Genomic DNA, 16,531 nt, shown 5'->3' with positions numbered 1-16,531 from the left:
TTTTTACAATTTTTTTTCTTCCCATAGGGTGTTTTTCCACAGTGTGCCTCCAGTTGTTGCAAAACTACAACTCCCTGTATGTCCAGACAGCCAAAGGCTATAAAGCATGGTGGGAGTTGTAGTTTTGTAACAGATGTAGACACACAGATGCACTCCTATGCCTTAGGAGCCTATCGTACAGCACTGATCAGTGTTATCGCTTCATTACTACAGGCTGCTAAGGCTGCCAGCATTATTACAGCTGCGATCGGAAAGGACAGAGGAAGGTAGGAACCCTCCACCCATGCTCTCAGCTTATCGGGACCCCATAGGTTTTGCCTCAGGTGACCCGATCAGCTCCACTGGGCTACCCAAGATTGTTTTCAGCATTTTAAACGCCGCCATCAACATTGATTACGGAGTCTAAGAGGTTAATGGCGGACAGCAACCGGGACCCCTGGCAAATACTGGACATCGCCGATCGAGCTGATGTCCGGTATTGACCATTAAGACACCGCAATCAAAGTAAATCGCAGCGTTCCGAACAGCTGAGAGGACAGAGGGAGGTTTTTAAAATGTAAGGAGGAAAACACGAAAGTGCAAAAATGGAAAAACGCTTGGTCCTTAAGGGGTTAAGCCACACCCACCAAAATTATCAGCGGGGAAATTCCTTAGCCGAAAAGGACGAAAGGGCTATTTTCCACCGATAATATTCGGCAATGAAAATTTCAGTGCATCCCTAGCAATTTACTCTTTTTGTGGCTGATGTATCCCCTTTAGATCTAGCGTTCAGCCACCTATTCAAAGAAAGAAGCTGTTCTGTGCTGCACCGAAGGCCTTCTTCCTACATTTCTTCTCCTTTAGAGGATCTTGTGACACCTCCTGAATGCTTGTAGAGAGAAGCAGTAGAGAAAAGTAGATTTTTTTATACTTACTGTAAAATCTCTTTCTCTGAGGATCCATTGGGGGACACAGGAACTGTGGTCATATCTTGCTGCCACTAGGCATTAACAAAAAAGAAGTTGGCCCCTCCTGGCAAGATATACCCTGCCCACTGACTCTAAGCTAATCAGTTTACTCCCAAAGCAGTAGGAGGAGCCGACAAATCACCACAGAGAGTCCGCAGAAGACCCAGCCAAAAAAAAAATAATAATCAACCGAACAAACCCACAGACAGGAAATCGACGCTCAGGTCAACTAACTAATAACCAACAGGTGGGTGCTGTGTCCCCCAATGGATCCTCAGAGAGAGATTTTACAATAAGTATAAAAAAAATTTTTTATTTTTTTTAAATCTACTTTTTCTTGCTCGGCTCCATTGGGGGACACAGGACCTATGGGATGTACCAAAGCAGTCCCCGGAGTGGGCAAAGCAGAACCAAGTCAGAGAGTCAGGCGGATGGCAGCGCTACCGCCCCCTGCAACACTTTACGCCCAAGCCCGGCGTCAGCAGACGTGGAAGTGTGCATCTGTTAGGACTTAGTGAACGTGTGCACAGACGACCAAGTGTATGCCTTACACACCTGCAGGGCCGAAGCCCTGTTGAAGAACGCCCAAGAGGCCCCAACAGAGCGGGTGGAGTGTGCTGTAACACAGAAAGGGGAAGCCTTCCCCTTAAAATGATAGGCCTCTGATAAGGCAGAACGGATCCACCGGGATATGGTTGCCTTAGAAGCTGGAAGCCCCTTGTGCCAACCTTCCGGAATGACGAACAGCAAATCAGAGTGCCGAAAAGAAGAGGTGGCAGAGATAAACCCGCAGAGCTCTGACCATGTACAAGTTATGGAGAGAGAGCTCCTTAGGGTGAGACTGAGCCGGGCAGAAGGAGGGAAGGACGATATCCTCGGTCAGATGAAAAGAGGAGACCACCTTTGTCAGAAAAGATGGAACCGGCCGAGGCACAGCCTTGTCCCGGTGACGAACAAGAAAGGGGGGGGGTCGGCAGGAGAGAGCAGCCAATTCCGACACCCGCTGGATGGAGGTCAGCAATGAGAAAAGACACCCTTCCAAGAAAGGAAGGAGATCTCCCGAAAGGGTTCATATGGGGCACCTTGCAAGGCGATGAGAACCAAATTCAGGTCCTAGGGCGGAGTGGGAGACCTGTAAGGAGGAGCATTGTGTGCCACACCCTGATTGAAGGTGCCAACATGAGGATCAGAAGCCAGGTGGCGCTGAAAAAGAATGGAAAGCGTCGACACTGGCCCCTTGATGGAACTAAGTGCCTAAGGAAAAAACTACGGGAGACAGGGAACAGGCCTCGCACCACCGAAAACAAGCCAGGTCCTGTGATAAATTCTGGCCGAGGACGGTTTACGCCCCCAAAGCAAGGTGCGAATGACCTGGAGAAAGAAACCGTGAGCTCTCAGCACCGCAGTTTCAATCATCACGCCATCAAACACAGCGGCAGAGAATTGGGGTGGCAGAGAGGACCTATACGGCAACCGCATGGGAATGTCCACCACAAGACGAACCACGGGCACCAGGGCCAATCTGGCGCCACCGCAATTGTGGAGACGCCTTCCACCTTGAGCTTCCTCACTACCCTGGGCAGGAGGGGAAGTGGAGGAAAGAGGTAAGGGAGGGTGAACTGCAACCAGGAACGACTAAAGCGTCCAGAGCCAGAGGATCGCTGGATTTTGCCACGAAGGCAGGAACCTGCCAGTTTAGGCAGGACGCAAAGAGGTTCACGTCCGGGGTCCCCCAACGTTCGCATATTGCTGTCATATTGCTGTTCGCATAAGTCTGCCTCTCAATTGTCCACCCCCGGAATGTGGATCGCTGATATGGAGGGAACCTGCCGTTCCGCCCAGACAAGAATCCTCAACCATTGTCACCTCAACCATTGCCGCAATGCTGCGAGTGCCCCCTGGCAATTGATATAGGCCACAGCCATGGCGTTGTCCCCGAACCAGACGTTTGGACCCCAACCAGACGACCCCGCAGGTACAACTCCCAGTGGAAGAGACAGAAAGATGTCCCGAAGCTCCAGAATGTTGATGGGGAGACTGGCTTCCTGGGAGGGGGGGGGGAAACCAACAGCCCTGAACCGTCCGGTCCTGAAAAACACACACCCCCTCCCCCAGCCAAGGAGACTCGCATCGGTCGTTAAGACCTGCCAAAGCAGCGGGAGAAACGATAGTCTCTCTCAGAGGAGCGGGGCTATCAAAGGAGCGACTGGCGAGCCGTGTGCGGCAGACTGATGCGGCAATGGAGGGACCAAGGAGACTTGTCCCATAGAGACAGGATGGCCCACTGAAGAGGGCGGCACCAGAACTGAGCAACAAGAATGGCTTCCATGGCCGCCACCATCCTGCCCATGCACGAAAGGATGGTCACCGGGCGGCGCTATAGGCGGATCCCGGACAGAAGAGCACTCCGCTTGTCTGGTGGAAGCAGAACCTGAGCCTGTTCGGTGTCGAAGCAAAGTCCCAGGAAGACCAGAGACTGGGAGGGAGAGAGGTTGGATTTCTCCCGGTTGATCACCCACCCGAAACTGGTCAGGGTCTGAATAGTGATGTGGAGACTCTCACGATTTTTGAGAAAAGGAAGGAGCTTTGATCAACAGGTCGTCCAGATAAGGGAACACCGACCAACCGAGAGCGGAGGATGGCGATCACCACTGCGAGGACTTTGGTGAAGACAAGAAGTTACAGTACTCGGCGGTTGCTGACCCTTAGCCTGCATAAATTAGTTCCGCTTTCAGGTGCTCCGGTGGGCTGGAAAAGGTGGCTACAGTCCTAGAAAAGTCTCCTAGTACTGTATCCACCTTTTCCAGCCCACCGGAGGAGACCTGTGACCCCTGCAGGGGATGGATGAGAGGGGGAAGGGATACTTACCTAGAAAGATGTCCCATATACACACCCCTCAAGTCTTCAACCAGCCTGGTGTCTGCTGCATCATAGCAGGCTGCAATAGCGGGGCGAGCAGGGGCAAGAGGGGACCCAGGCGCAGGGCACATCCCTTAGCGCTGGTCGGTGGCGAGAAGGGGTTAACGGTGCATTCTTTATGGACCGTACCCCTTGCTCGCAAGTGGTGGGGGGGGGGGGGGGGGGAATCAGGCAGCGCAGTGCTCCTGTCACCCCAACCTAGATACAATAACAAAGGAGAGAATTTTTTTTTTATACTCTAACAAAAACTATAAAATAATAAAAAGAAGACCAGGTATGGAGAGCTCAAGACCTCCGTCTGCCTCCTACTGACACTAAGCTAAAACGGATTAGCTCAGAGTCAGTTGGTGGGGTACATCCTGCCAGGAGGGGCTGACTTCTTTTTTGTTGATGCCTAGAGTCAGCCTCCTAGTGGCAACAAGATATACCCACGGTTCCTGTGTCCTCCAATGGAGCCGAACAAGAAAGGTGTGTCACCCTCTTTCTTGCTGCACCTCATGTCACCCTCCCTTCTACTGCACCTCCTGTCACCGTCCCCCTTCTGCACCTCCTGCCACTCTATTTCCTGCCGTGCCTTCTGTGAAAGCATGAAAAAAAGTGAAGAACAATTAAAAACAATATATAACCCCCCCCAATTAAAAACCCCACCTTTTCTCATGTGCATCCTAAAAAAGAATGGAATAAGAAGCGATCAAAGTAAATACTACAAAAAAATGTTATACAAATAAAAACTACAGCTCATGCCACAAAAACTGAAAAATGTATCTGGCTGTTAAAAAATCTTGGCTCCTAACTTTTTTTTCCTACCCCCTAGATTCAAAAATTTGTCAAGCCCTGCTCTTCGCTGACTGTGGACTGAAGCAATGCATGGTTACTGTCTACAATAATAGATTGATACAAAACAGCAGCACACTAGAACATATAAAATCTTGCTCCAGTTCAATAAAGCAGCACAGTGTAGATATGCTCCCATATGAATTAAATTACTTATAAGTGTTAACAGGAGAAAAACCTGTTACAGTAAAAAGCTGTCTAGATGAGGATTTATCACTTTTCCCCTATTAGTTTTTTACTGCATTACCTGTGTATGCCCCTCAACAATCCCACAAATCACACAGGAATAAAATAAAATAAATAAAATAAAAAAATAAAAATAAAAAAACGAAGCAGACCACAGCAGACAATTATTTAGCCAAATTAAAGGGGTTAGTCAGCCTTTAAAAAGGACCTGCAGATCCTCAACATTAGTTTAGTAGTGCCTCATCCTTGCACAGACCATACTTTTAGCAGCAACGATGAAAGGAAACGCAGCATCGTCGCCTTTCAAGTATGGACATTGCGGAAGAGCAACAGTAAACAAAGTGGCAGTGGAGCTTGTGCGAGTGTCGCAGCCTCTTCAAGCAATTGATCAGCAGGTGGTCCCCTGGTGATCGGATATTGATGGCCTCTCTGGAGGCTAAGAGGAGGAGGACATGGCTGGATCAAAAGAAATGAGAAGATTATGGGAGGAAGAGCTAGGATGTGTGTTTGTCTACAGTATGTCAGGTAGTCTACATGAAGAGAAGCAAAACAAGGCCATTAGATTATAGAAAACCAAGGCAGTGTAAAGGTGTTCAATTAAAAGCCAGACTTTTCCATTAAAATTAACAGTTTAAGGTTTCCCTACTACGGAACATCAGTGAAGGATCCATAGCCTCCAGTACTGATTTTGGACCAAACTGTAATGGATGAGAATCAGGGCTGTGGAGTCAGTAAGCTAAACGTCTGACTACTTTATAAATGGCTCTTGTAGAACAACTAGTAATGATTAAATGCATTGAAATAAAAAGGTAACATCAGGCTTTTCAGCACCTATAAAAGTATATATTCAACAAGTTACACATTTACCAAAGTATAAGGATTGTTCAGTTTACGTTATAATAATTGGTTTACAAAATAGGAAATCATAGTTTACTAGTAAATGTGCATGTAAAATTCTTATCACACACGTACCAAAGCAGTAACCCGTCTGCACAGTAGAATGGTACAGCCCACAGATTAGTACTGTGAAATGCATCCATGGGCTAACAGAATTGAACTAAGTGTACTGTTAGTCACGTGACCATGCCCCTCAGCACACACAGCGTGACCCCTGACATTCGGGTTGCCAACAGGGTAATATGACAGTCATGTCTGAATAGGAATCATTATTATAGTTAGTCCACCAACATCTCTACTGTGTGTACTTAGTTAACTACTAAAAACACAATGGTCTCTAGTTATACTTGTCATGTTCTTTATAGAGTTATTTGTAGAAAACAATAAATCACAGAGAAGAATGTATGTGCTGCTTCCACACAGACACTAACAGACATGAGGATGAGATATATATGTAGTTCTGCTCCACAAACTATTTACCTAATAGATTCCTGGACAATGTTCCATGAATACCAGATTACATGATATGTGTGGCGACGTCATGTTTAGTCTACTTCGCTTGTTAATAAAGTATTCTGTGCTACCACTTTTTTTTAATAGGGCATAGCACTGATCAGTATTATCGGTGATCATCTGCTCTGCTCTGCTCTACTCTGCTGGAAGGCAGATCAGTGCAGAAGACCCCGGGAGACGGACGGAGGCAGGTGAGGGGACCTCCGTCCACGATCTTGGCTGATCTAATCCCTGCGGCAGTGCCGCGGGCGCTCAGATCAGACATTATAAGTGCCGCACTGCCGCAGATGCCGTGATCTGTATTGATCACGGCACCTGAGGAGTTAATGGCAGACATCAGCGCGATCGCTGATGTCCGCCATTAACGGCGGGTCCGTGGCTGCTGACCGCTGCCGGGACCCGGCGGGAATGAAGCGAGCGCATCTCCTGTGCTCGCATCACAGCCGAGCTGTAAATGTACGATGCTGTGCGTTAAGAGGTGCTATGCAGCGCCGTACATTTACTCCTTAAGGGGTTAATATAGCCAAGATTTCCTATTCTATAAGTAAACAAAAAGTGGACAACTTCTTTTAGGTATTACTGTAATTTAAATAAACTTTTGTCACTTTGTCATGTCACCATGCATGTCAAAGTTTTTGTTGCACTGTGTCTCAGAGACATGTTGCAATCGTAAGTTATAGCATTGTGAAGTGCACGGTAGCATACTTCACTCCCCAGCCACCCAATCCAACTGATGTGTTCTAACAAAGCGTATGGAGTGCATGACTCAGACCTGGGGCCGGCCGGGGAGCAAAGTAATGGGTCTCGGAACTGAGATTCTGTGCTATCTAAACTTTTCACAAATCTGAATATGTCACAAGTTTATATAAATGACAGTGATGCTAATTAATTATAGAACATTAAAGCTACCATCCTGGACTTTTTACATGTGTTGGTGCACCGCTTTAAAGCCCTAAGACATCTTATCCCCTATCAGTCACGCCCCCTCCCATAGACTTGCATTGAGGGGGCGGGGCATGTCACAAGGAGCAGAGTCGTGACATCACGATACTCCGGCGCCTTGATCATGAGTCATCAGACATGGAGAGATCTTCGCTCTGTCAGGCTGATGATAGGGAGTGCTGCATGAGAGACTGCGGGGGTCCCCAGCAGCGGGACCCCTGCAATCAGACATCTTATCCCCTATCCTTTGAGTACCCCTTTAACCGCTTCATGACCCAGCGATTTTTTTTTTATTTTTGGCTCAAGTTTTTTTTTGCTCCTCACATTCTAAGACCATAACCTTTTTATTTTACCACCGACAAAGTTGTATTAGGGCTTATTTTCAAAACTGAAAAAATATGGAATTGGGGATTTTTTAAATTTTTTATATTTTTAAAAGGTTTTTTTTTTTACTTTTATTTTTTTTTATTATTTTTTTATCATAAGCCACTACCATGTTTTCGGCGTATTATTGCTAAGGGCTGCCTGAGGCAGCCTAAAGCAATCGTCGATACACTGAGGACCAGGAAAAACAGGTAAGTCCCCATTCTTCCACAGCAACCATTACATAGCAGAGCTGCAGATGGATCTCCTAGACCCCAGGGATGATTGTCATTTAATTTAAATGAAGGACATCTGAGCCAGCTCCAATGTCGATCATTATGTCAGCTGCTGATAACAGCAGGGATCTGCCGCTTATGACGTGAACCCAACCCGCAGGCCCGCACCATATTCACCTCACTCGACCCGTGACTGGTATGTCATAGGTCAGGAAAGGGTTAAAGGGGCTAATGTACCCGACTGTCCTGCAAGCACAAAATATTAAATAAACGAGCATGTGATCAGATACACTAACCTGAGGTCTGTTTGGAACTGGATGTCCCACCAGTATCAAGTTTAGCTTTCTTCTTCTTAGACTCAGATGAGCGCTTTTCTACTGCAGGAGTGCTTAAAGCTCTCTTTTTGAAGAGCTCCCGATCTCTCAAAAGTGCAGGATCCATGGTGCTGTTATATATAAAATAAAATAAAAATTATAATCTACTATAAATCATATACATACTGTATGATCTATGAAAATAAAAACTGATCCGTTAAAAGGTGTATTTCTGAAGACATTATCCCCTATCTACAGGATTGGGGATAACAAGCAGATCAGCGGGGGTTTGACCACTAAGGCTACAACCAATCCCGAGAACAGACAAAATATTTTCTCCTGAATGAGCACAATGCATATGCACAGCAAATGTTTTATTTATTCTCTATGGGGCTGCCAAATATTTTTGTCCTCATTCCCAAGATCTGTGGGATTCCCAGCAGTCAGGGGGGAGGGCCTGTGGATAGGGAATAACTGCTTCAGATCAATATACCACTTTAATTTATATTATTATATGATATTGCCATATCAATTAAATGATAGGACGTTTATGCAAAAATGTATGCTAAAATTAAGCTGGATACACATTAGATATGTGTTAGCCGACCCCCACTGATTTAAAGGGGTTATCCAGGCAAAACCTTTTTTTATATATATCAACTGGCTCCGGAAAGTTAAACAGATTTGTAAATTAGTAATTAAAAAATCTTAATCCTTCCAATAGTTATTAGCTTCTGAAGTTTTCTGTCTAACTGCTCAATGATGAGTCATCAGAGAGCATTTAGACAGAAAACAACAACTCAACTTCAGAAGCTAATAACTATTGGAAGGATGAAGATTTTTTAATAGAACTAATTTACAAATTTGTTTAACTTTCAGGAGCCAGCTGATAAAAAAAAAAAAAAAGTTTTGGCCTGGAATACCCCTTGAAGCACAACCGACACTGATTTACCTATCTACTGTGTATGATGATCCTTATCCACAGGAGATAAAGTATTAGAAACACAATGACCCTGATTTATCAAACTGTGTGAGAGAAAAAGTGGAGTGATTTCCCCACACCAGCCAATCACAGTTTCGCTTTCACTTTACCAGAGCTCGTTAGCTGAGCTGTGATTGGTTGTTGTGGGGAAAATCTCTCCACTTTCTCTCACACAGTTTGATAAATCTGGCCGAATGGATATGCTGGATTTTAACTGGTCAACCCCTGTTCTTAAGGAGATAAACCCCCACTAGAGGAGCCTGGCAGCGGCATGACACAATGGAGGAAGATGGGTCATGCAAAATACACAAGTTCTAAGGCATATTGGAAAGAAGGAAGTAGTACATGGTGTGCATCAAATGTTTTGTGTTTTAGACACTTTTTATTCCCCTGTCTCAAGTACAGGAGAGGCATAAAAAACAGGTATAGCTAAGAGGAGTCAAAGAATGTGCTAAATGTATTAAAGACATTGGGGACCTTTCACATTGAGAAAATTCTGCATCATTGAAAATTCTGCTGGAAGATCTGAACGTCTGACGTGTAAACAGAGCAGAGGAACTTCTACCGAAATCAATGGAACCCAGCTACACAGGAAGAGAAATACGGTATGTCTATCAAGCCAAAACTTGTATTTCAGTACGAAGAAAAATGAAAACTAATCCTGGTGGAAAAGCAGCAAAACACAAAAAGAGGCTTCTCTTTGTGCCAGGAAAACAATATATGGTCCATATTTTGGTGAACATTTTCAAGATTGGTAAAAATACTGACCAAAGTACCGTGTGTAAAAATAGCCTCACTGAAGTGAAGAAATAGCCAGAAGCCCTACTAGTGTTCAGCAGGGTGAAACTACCCCTTTAAGGCTGGGTCTCCACCGAGTTTTTTGCAGTGGTATTTTATTGTCCAAAAAAACGCCAGAAAAAACTCCAGAAAAACCGCCCTGCTTTCTTGGCTTCTTTTCTGGCATTTTTTCTTGCGTTTGAGGCTTTATGTGGAAATAGCTTTTTTTTTGCACTTTGGCGTTTTTTTGGTACCCTTTGTTGGGTACCAAAAAATAAAAAAAAGGATGCTATAGGCATGTAAAAAAAAAGTATGTTTTTAATAATGTGTTTAATAAAGTGTATGTGTTTTTTTGACTTTTTACATTTTTTAGGTAGTATTACTACTCCCATCATGGAACACACAGTTCCATGATAGGAGTAGTAGTACTTTGACTCACTGTCAGATCGCCCGGCTGTCACATTTGTCAGCCTCGGCGATCCTCCAGTATACTGTATAGGCTGGCCGCTCTTCTCTGGTCCCCTGTACTGCCATATATTTACTAATATTCATATTTCCTGCTGCGATGTGATTGGCCAGAGGGTTCTAGCCAATCACAAATGTCTGGGAAATATGAATATTAGGACATATACGGCAGGGACCTTAGAAGAGCGGCCGGCCGCATCTATACTTTATACAGGATGATCGCAGCTGATGTCTAGAGTGACATCATTTCTACTACTACTCCCTCCATGATGGGAGCTGTAGTACTTTTACAGATCGCAACAGGTGTCAGAGGTGACGCTTGTTGCGATCTATAAATGCAGGTACTACAGCTCCCATCATGGAGCAGTGTGTGCTCCATGTTGGGGGTAGTAGTAGAAATGATCACAACAGCTGCGATCATCCTGTATAAAGTATAGATCCGGCCGGCCGCTCTTCTAAGGTCCCTGCTGTATATGTCCTAATATTCATATTTCCCAGACATTTGTGATTGGCTAGAACCCTCTGGCCAATCACATCTCAGCGGGAAATATGAATATTAGTAAATATACGGCAGTACAGGGGACCAGAGAAGAGCGGCCAGCCTATACAGTATACTGGAGGATCGCCGCGGCTGACAAATGTGACAGCCGGGCGATCTGACAGTGAGTCAAAGTACTACTACTCCTATCATGGAACAGTGTGATCCATGCTGGGAGCAGTAGTACTACCTAAAAATGAATAAAAAAAAGTTAAAGACACTTACATACACTATATTTTTATAATTGTCGGATACATTTTAGTGCCCTGCCCGCCCACATAAATTGCTTACTGTTTCAAAATTAAATAAAATTTCTTTATAAAAAAATATACATTTCGTTAGATACAATTTTTTCTAACACTAATGTATATTTTTTTATAATTTTTTTATGTTACCCTATGAAATTTTAAAAAAAAGGTATCTCCCTCACTTTTTTGGATCGCTAAAGTCCAAAAAAGATTAAAAAACGCCTGCAAATACGCCAAAGTTAAAACCCACAGAGCGTTTTTCTTTGCGTTTTTTCACTCCCATAGACTTCTATGGAGGAAAAACGCAACGTTTTTACGAATAAAACGCCAGACTCTCAGCAAGCAGACGTTTTAGAAATCCAGCGTTTTTGACCAAAATCACTAAAAAACGCCAAAAGGATTAAAAAAAATGCCAAACTCAAAAACGCCAAGTGGATAAGGGTTTCTGCAGTTTCCTATAGACTTACAGCTAACATCTGGCCGCAGCGGTTTTTAGCAAAAAAAACGCCATGCGGCAAAATGGGCGTTTTTAACAGCGTTTTTGCAAAAAATTACTCAGTGGAGACCCGGCCTAAGAATTATTTTTTTTTTAATCTTCTGAAAACCATCACAACAGACTAACTCAGGCCATTCCATTTTTCTGTTCCTGCACTGGTATAAAAGGCAGTGAGGAATAAAAAGCAGTACACACTTACTATGATTAACATAAATTAGGTAGGTTTCATACTGAGGACTATTCGGACGGAAAAATAAGTCTGTGCTAGGACAGAGCAGACATTGCTGTCCCCATAGAAGGCAATGTATTCCACCAAAAGAGGGAGCAAGTGAGCAAGATCATTCTTTCTGTGGCAGAATCTTCAGAGGCAGAAGCTCTGAGCTGAAATTCAGAAGATGAACTGTGTAGCGAAATCCCATTAAGGGTGCGTTCATATGTGCGTATTTTTGCTGCACATCTGCTGCAGATTTTGCTGCCCATTGACTTTAATGGGCAGCCAAATCTGCAGAAGCAAATCTGCAGCAGATCTGCAGCAAAAATGCGTACGTGTGAACGCACCCTAATAACAAAGGGATTCTGATGCATCGGAATGTTAGAGCATAAAATTTCTAAGCGGAATTATGCTCGGAAATTAGGGATCGACCGATTATCGGTTTGGCCAATATTATCGGCCGATATTCACGATTTTGGACGTTATCGGTATCGGCAATTACCTTGCCGATAATCTCCTGCACACCGTATCACACCCCCCACCGCACGGCCCCCGCCAGAGACCGCTGCCTCCGCTGACCCATTGCCTCCCCCATCCCCGGTTTTATAATTACCTGTTCCCGGGGCATCGGCCCTAAAAAAAAATATATATATCGGTCGATCCCTAGTGTCCATGCACACTACGGAATCTCTGCCCACATAAACACTGGGCAGAAATCCCAAGGGCAGCACTATAACCGCCCGGACATTGCAGGGCTTTATACTAGAAATGCATTCCGCCAGCAATCTGATTCTGCTGCACCGGAAATTTCTAGCAGAATTTCTCTACTCAGAAATTCCATAGTGTGCATGGACCCTTAAGGCTAGGTTCCCACTATGGAATCTCCCGTTGCTTCCAATAGGATTCCGCAGCACAGTGCACTATACAGAATGTCAGCGGCGGAATATTCCACTGCCCCAAAAAATTATCTTGTCCATTCATCTGGAATCCGCGTCACAGACAATTCTGTCTATGGGGACGGCAATAGTGATGACTGACTCAGCCTATCGATGACTGTTTCAGTCGGCACTGGCCGCACTTGGAATCTCCAGCCAGATTTTGTCCGGCTGAAAACTCTGCAGTGTGAACCCAACCTGTACATGCTAACTGGATAAGGCAGTGCGCTACTCTTTACAGGCCACTGCTAAGCTACCCCCATTGTTTACCTGCCCAAAGGAACAAACATAGACCATTAACATGCTCAATAGTCATCCATTTTTATGTTACATCATGTTCTCAGGATCAATGTAGGTTGCAGATTTATCACATATCGCAAAAGATCACTCTACAAAGAGTTTTGGGGTAGAACCCCTCAAATTAAATAAATTGCATCTAGACATGGACACCATATGGTAAATGATAGGGATGCACCGAAAAGGAAATTTTGGTCCGAAACCGAAAATTTAGGCAGTGCTTGGCCGAAAACCAAAAATGCATTGCTCCGCCCACTTTTTTTAAATATAGTTTTTATATAACTTTTTTTTTTTCCGTATACGGGGTTTGTATGAGGGCTTATTTTTTTGCTCCGTGATTTGTACTTTTTATTGGTACCATTTTAGTTCAAATTTTATTTTTAATTTTTTTTTATACTATTAATTTTGTTCTGACAAAAATCTATATTTTTGGACTTCACTGTCTTAGGTCATTCACCGTCGGGGTCATGAACATAATGTTTTTATGAACCAGACACTTATGCACCCAGCGATACCAAATGTGTTTTATTTACATTTTTAAAAAACATTTTTTTACAATTTTTGTTTTTTAAATAGGAAAAGAGGGGATTATTTTTTTTTTTTATTGGGGGACGATCTTATTCACCTATTAAAAATGTTAAATTTTTTTCCCACAGGGGACTATATATTGCAATCTTTGCAGGGCGTACAGGCACCTGGCGCCTACGGTGTACCTGTACACCCTGTGTCATTTATGCCACGGCCCCCAAAATTTTCGGCACGAAAATGCATCATCCGAAAATGCCGAAAGGGGCATTTTCGGCCGATAATTTTCAGCGGGCGAAATTTCGGTGCATCCCTAGTAAACAAAATATCTTACTAATCAAAATTTTTTTGGGAGTAAAATGTGACAAAAAGCTGCAATTTTGGACTTTTTTTTACGTTTACGCCGTTCACCATACGGGATAATTAACAATATATTTTAATAGTTCACGCGGCGATACCAAATATGTGTATTCATTTTTTTTATGCTTTTTGGGGGGTAAAATGGGAAAAACTGACATTTTACTTTTTTATTGGGGGAGAGGGGATTTTTTAAATTTTGTTACTTTTTTATTTAACATTTTGGGATTTTTTAAATTTTGTTACTTTTTTATTTAACATTTTTTTTCCTTTTAAAAAAAATTTTTTTTTTTTTTTTTACACACACTTTAAGGCTAGGTTCAGACTACGGAATTTCCGCCTGCAATTCTGCTTTGAAATTGCAGGCATAAATTCCGCTTGCTAAAATGCATAGTGTAATGAATGATTTGGAATTTGTGAAGCGGAATATGTGAACGCAAAATCCGCTTGGAAATTTCCGCCTAAAGAATGGTGTTGCTCTTTCTTCAGGTGGAAATCCGCGCGGAACACATTGCAGTCTATTGGAGACTGCAGTGTCCGCGCGGTCCTAGCGCCGACTGATTCAGTCAGCGCTGGCCGCACTCGGAGTCTCCGGGCGGAAATTTTCTGCCCGAATAGCCGTAGTCTGAACCTAGCCTAATTGTCCCCATAGGGGAATATTTATAGCAATCGCTTGATTGCTAATACTGTTCAGTGCTATGTATAGGACATAGCACTCATCAGTATTATCGATGATCTTCTGCTCTGGTCTGCCACAGCAGAAGACCCCGGGAGACAGCCGGAGCCAGGTGAGGGGACCTCCGGCTGCAATGTTGGATGATCGGATCCCAGCGGCAGCGCTGCGGGCGATCCGATCATCCATTCAAAGCACGGCACTGCCGCAGATGCCGTGATCTGTATTGATCACGGCATCTGAGGGGTTAATGGCAGACATCCGCGGATGTCCGCCATTACCGGCGGGTCCCTGATAGCATCCAGGACCTGCTTCGCATGACACGAGCACCGCTCCGGTGCTCGCGATCATGGCGGCATGTAAATGTACGTCATGGTGCGTTAAGTACCACGGCACCATGACGTACATTTACATCCATTGTCGTTAAGGGGTTAAATAAAGATAAAGTTTCCTATTTTATTTGTGTTTAAAAAAGCTGCCACTTTGTGCCTCCCTACTTGTCCAAAGCACATTTTCCCCCATCTTTTGCACTTTGGACTCCTGCTGGCCTGGCAGAAGTCCAAAATCAGGAAATGCTGATTGGGGGGGGGGGGGGGGGGGAGGGTGTGTGCAGCTTTAGGGTATGTTCACACGGGTGGATTTATTTGCAGGTTTCCTGCTGCGTATTTGAAAGGGGGTGGGCTCTTCTCGGCTGTCTGCAGCAGATTTTCTGCGGCAGAATTTACTCACACTGGAAAATCAGACGCAAGCCCCATTAAAGTCCGTACAGCCGAGAAGAGCCCGCCCTCTTTCAAATACGCAGCAGGAAACCAGCAAATAAATCCGCCCGTGTGAACGTACCCTTAGCTAATCATAGCTCTTCTCACGCTGAACTGCTCTGGGCTTCGTGTAGCAGAGTGAGGGAGGAAGTTCTCCCCTGTATGGCTTCAGATGATGTCACTTCTGTTGGGTAATGCCCCTTCCCTGTCTGTGAATCTGACAGACTGAGCAGAAAATACAGAGCAATATCAAGGTAGAAAAGTACAAAATAATAAAAATAAAGGAAGGGGTGGTTTATCATGATGGGGGCAGTGAACTTGGAGGATTATAGAATTAAACAAGATTATGAGAGGTAGGGTGCGTTCACACGGCCGTCTGTCCCCGTTTTTTTTTTCCGTTGTTGCTGCTTGGAAACGGATTACAAACGGTTGTAAAATAATCCCATTGATGTCAATGGGATTTTATAACAATCCTTTCACATCCATTTGCACCCTTCTGCACTCATTTCAGTTTTTTTGGGGAGAAAAGATGGTGCATGCAGTATTTTTTCTCCAGTCAAAAAAACGGAAGAAAAAATGGATACAGTAAAATTAACATTGAAGTCTATGGAAAACAGATGAGCCATTAATGTCATCCATTTGCATCCATTTTTTGATCCGTTTTTACTTCTGAGTATGCTCAGAAAAATTAAAATAAATTTTTTTTGGTTTATTAACTGAACAATAACAGTTCCAAATGGATAACATCCGTTTGCATCCGTTAGTGTGCTTTTTTTTTTTTTTTTTTTTTTTTTTTAAGTCCGTTTTTAATTTTGACGGGAGAAGAATGGGACGGGTCTAGACGGCCGTGCTCTTTAAAAGCAAAAACATTTCTTAACAAGTTGCCAACTATGTTGCAAAAATGGGGCAATTCACAGTAGAACAGGACCAGTTTTGCCATGCAGTTATAAGCTACGTGGCACACTACCACAACCTGTGAGCCCAGCCTAAGGCCTTGTTTCTATGGTATTTCATGAAGTGTATTTAAGTGCATATTGTTCTACAAATCATACGCCAATAAACGCTACACACAGTGAGCTGCAGTGAGTATTTTTTTTCTGGCCTTTATTTTAAGTAGA

General features: G+C 44.0%; 1 protein-coding gene across 1 annotated transcript in view; it reads right to left on the bottom strand.

Annotated features, from left to right (window-relative positions):
* GTF2E2 (general transcription factor IIE subunit 2) overlaps positions 1 to 16,531 on the bottom strand; it is a 67,820-nt gene that overhangs the window by 48,565 nt on the left and 2,724 nt on the right. Inside the window, exon 2 of the mRNA XM_056568867.1 lies at positions 8,134 to 8,282. Coding sequence (XP_056424842.1) covers positions 8,134 to 8,278 — 145 coding nt within the window. The 5' untranslated portion in view covers positions 8,279 to 8,282. The remainder of the gene's footprint in view (positions 1 to 8,133; positions 8,283 to 16,531) is intronic.

The sequence above is a fragment of the Hyla sarda genome, chromosome 1 (genome assembly GCF_029499605.1).
Source record: "Hyla sarda isolate aHylSar1 chromosome 1, aHylSar1.hap1, whole genome shotgun sequence".
Lineage (NCBI taxonomy): Eukaryota > Metazoa > Chordata > Amphibia > Anura > Hylidae > Hyla > Hyla sarda.
Note: the sequence above shows the minus strand (reverse complement) of the source record. Positions and strands in the feature narration are given on the sequence as shown.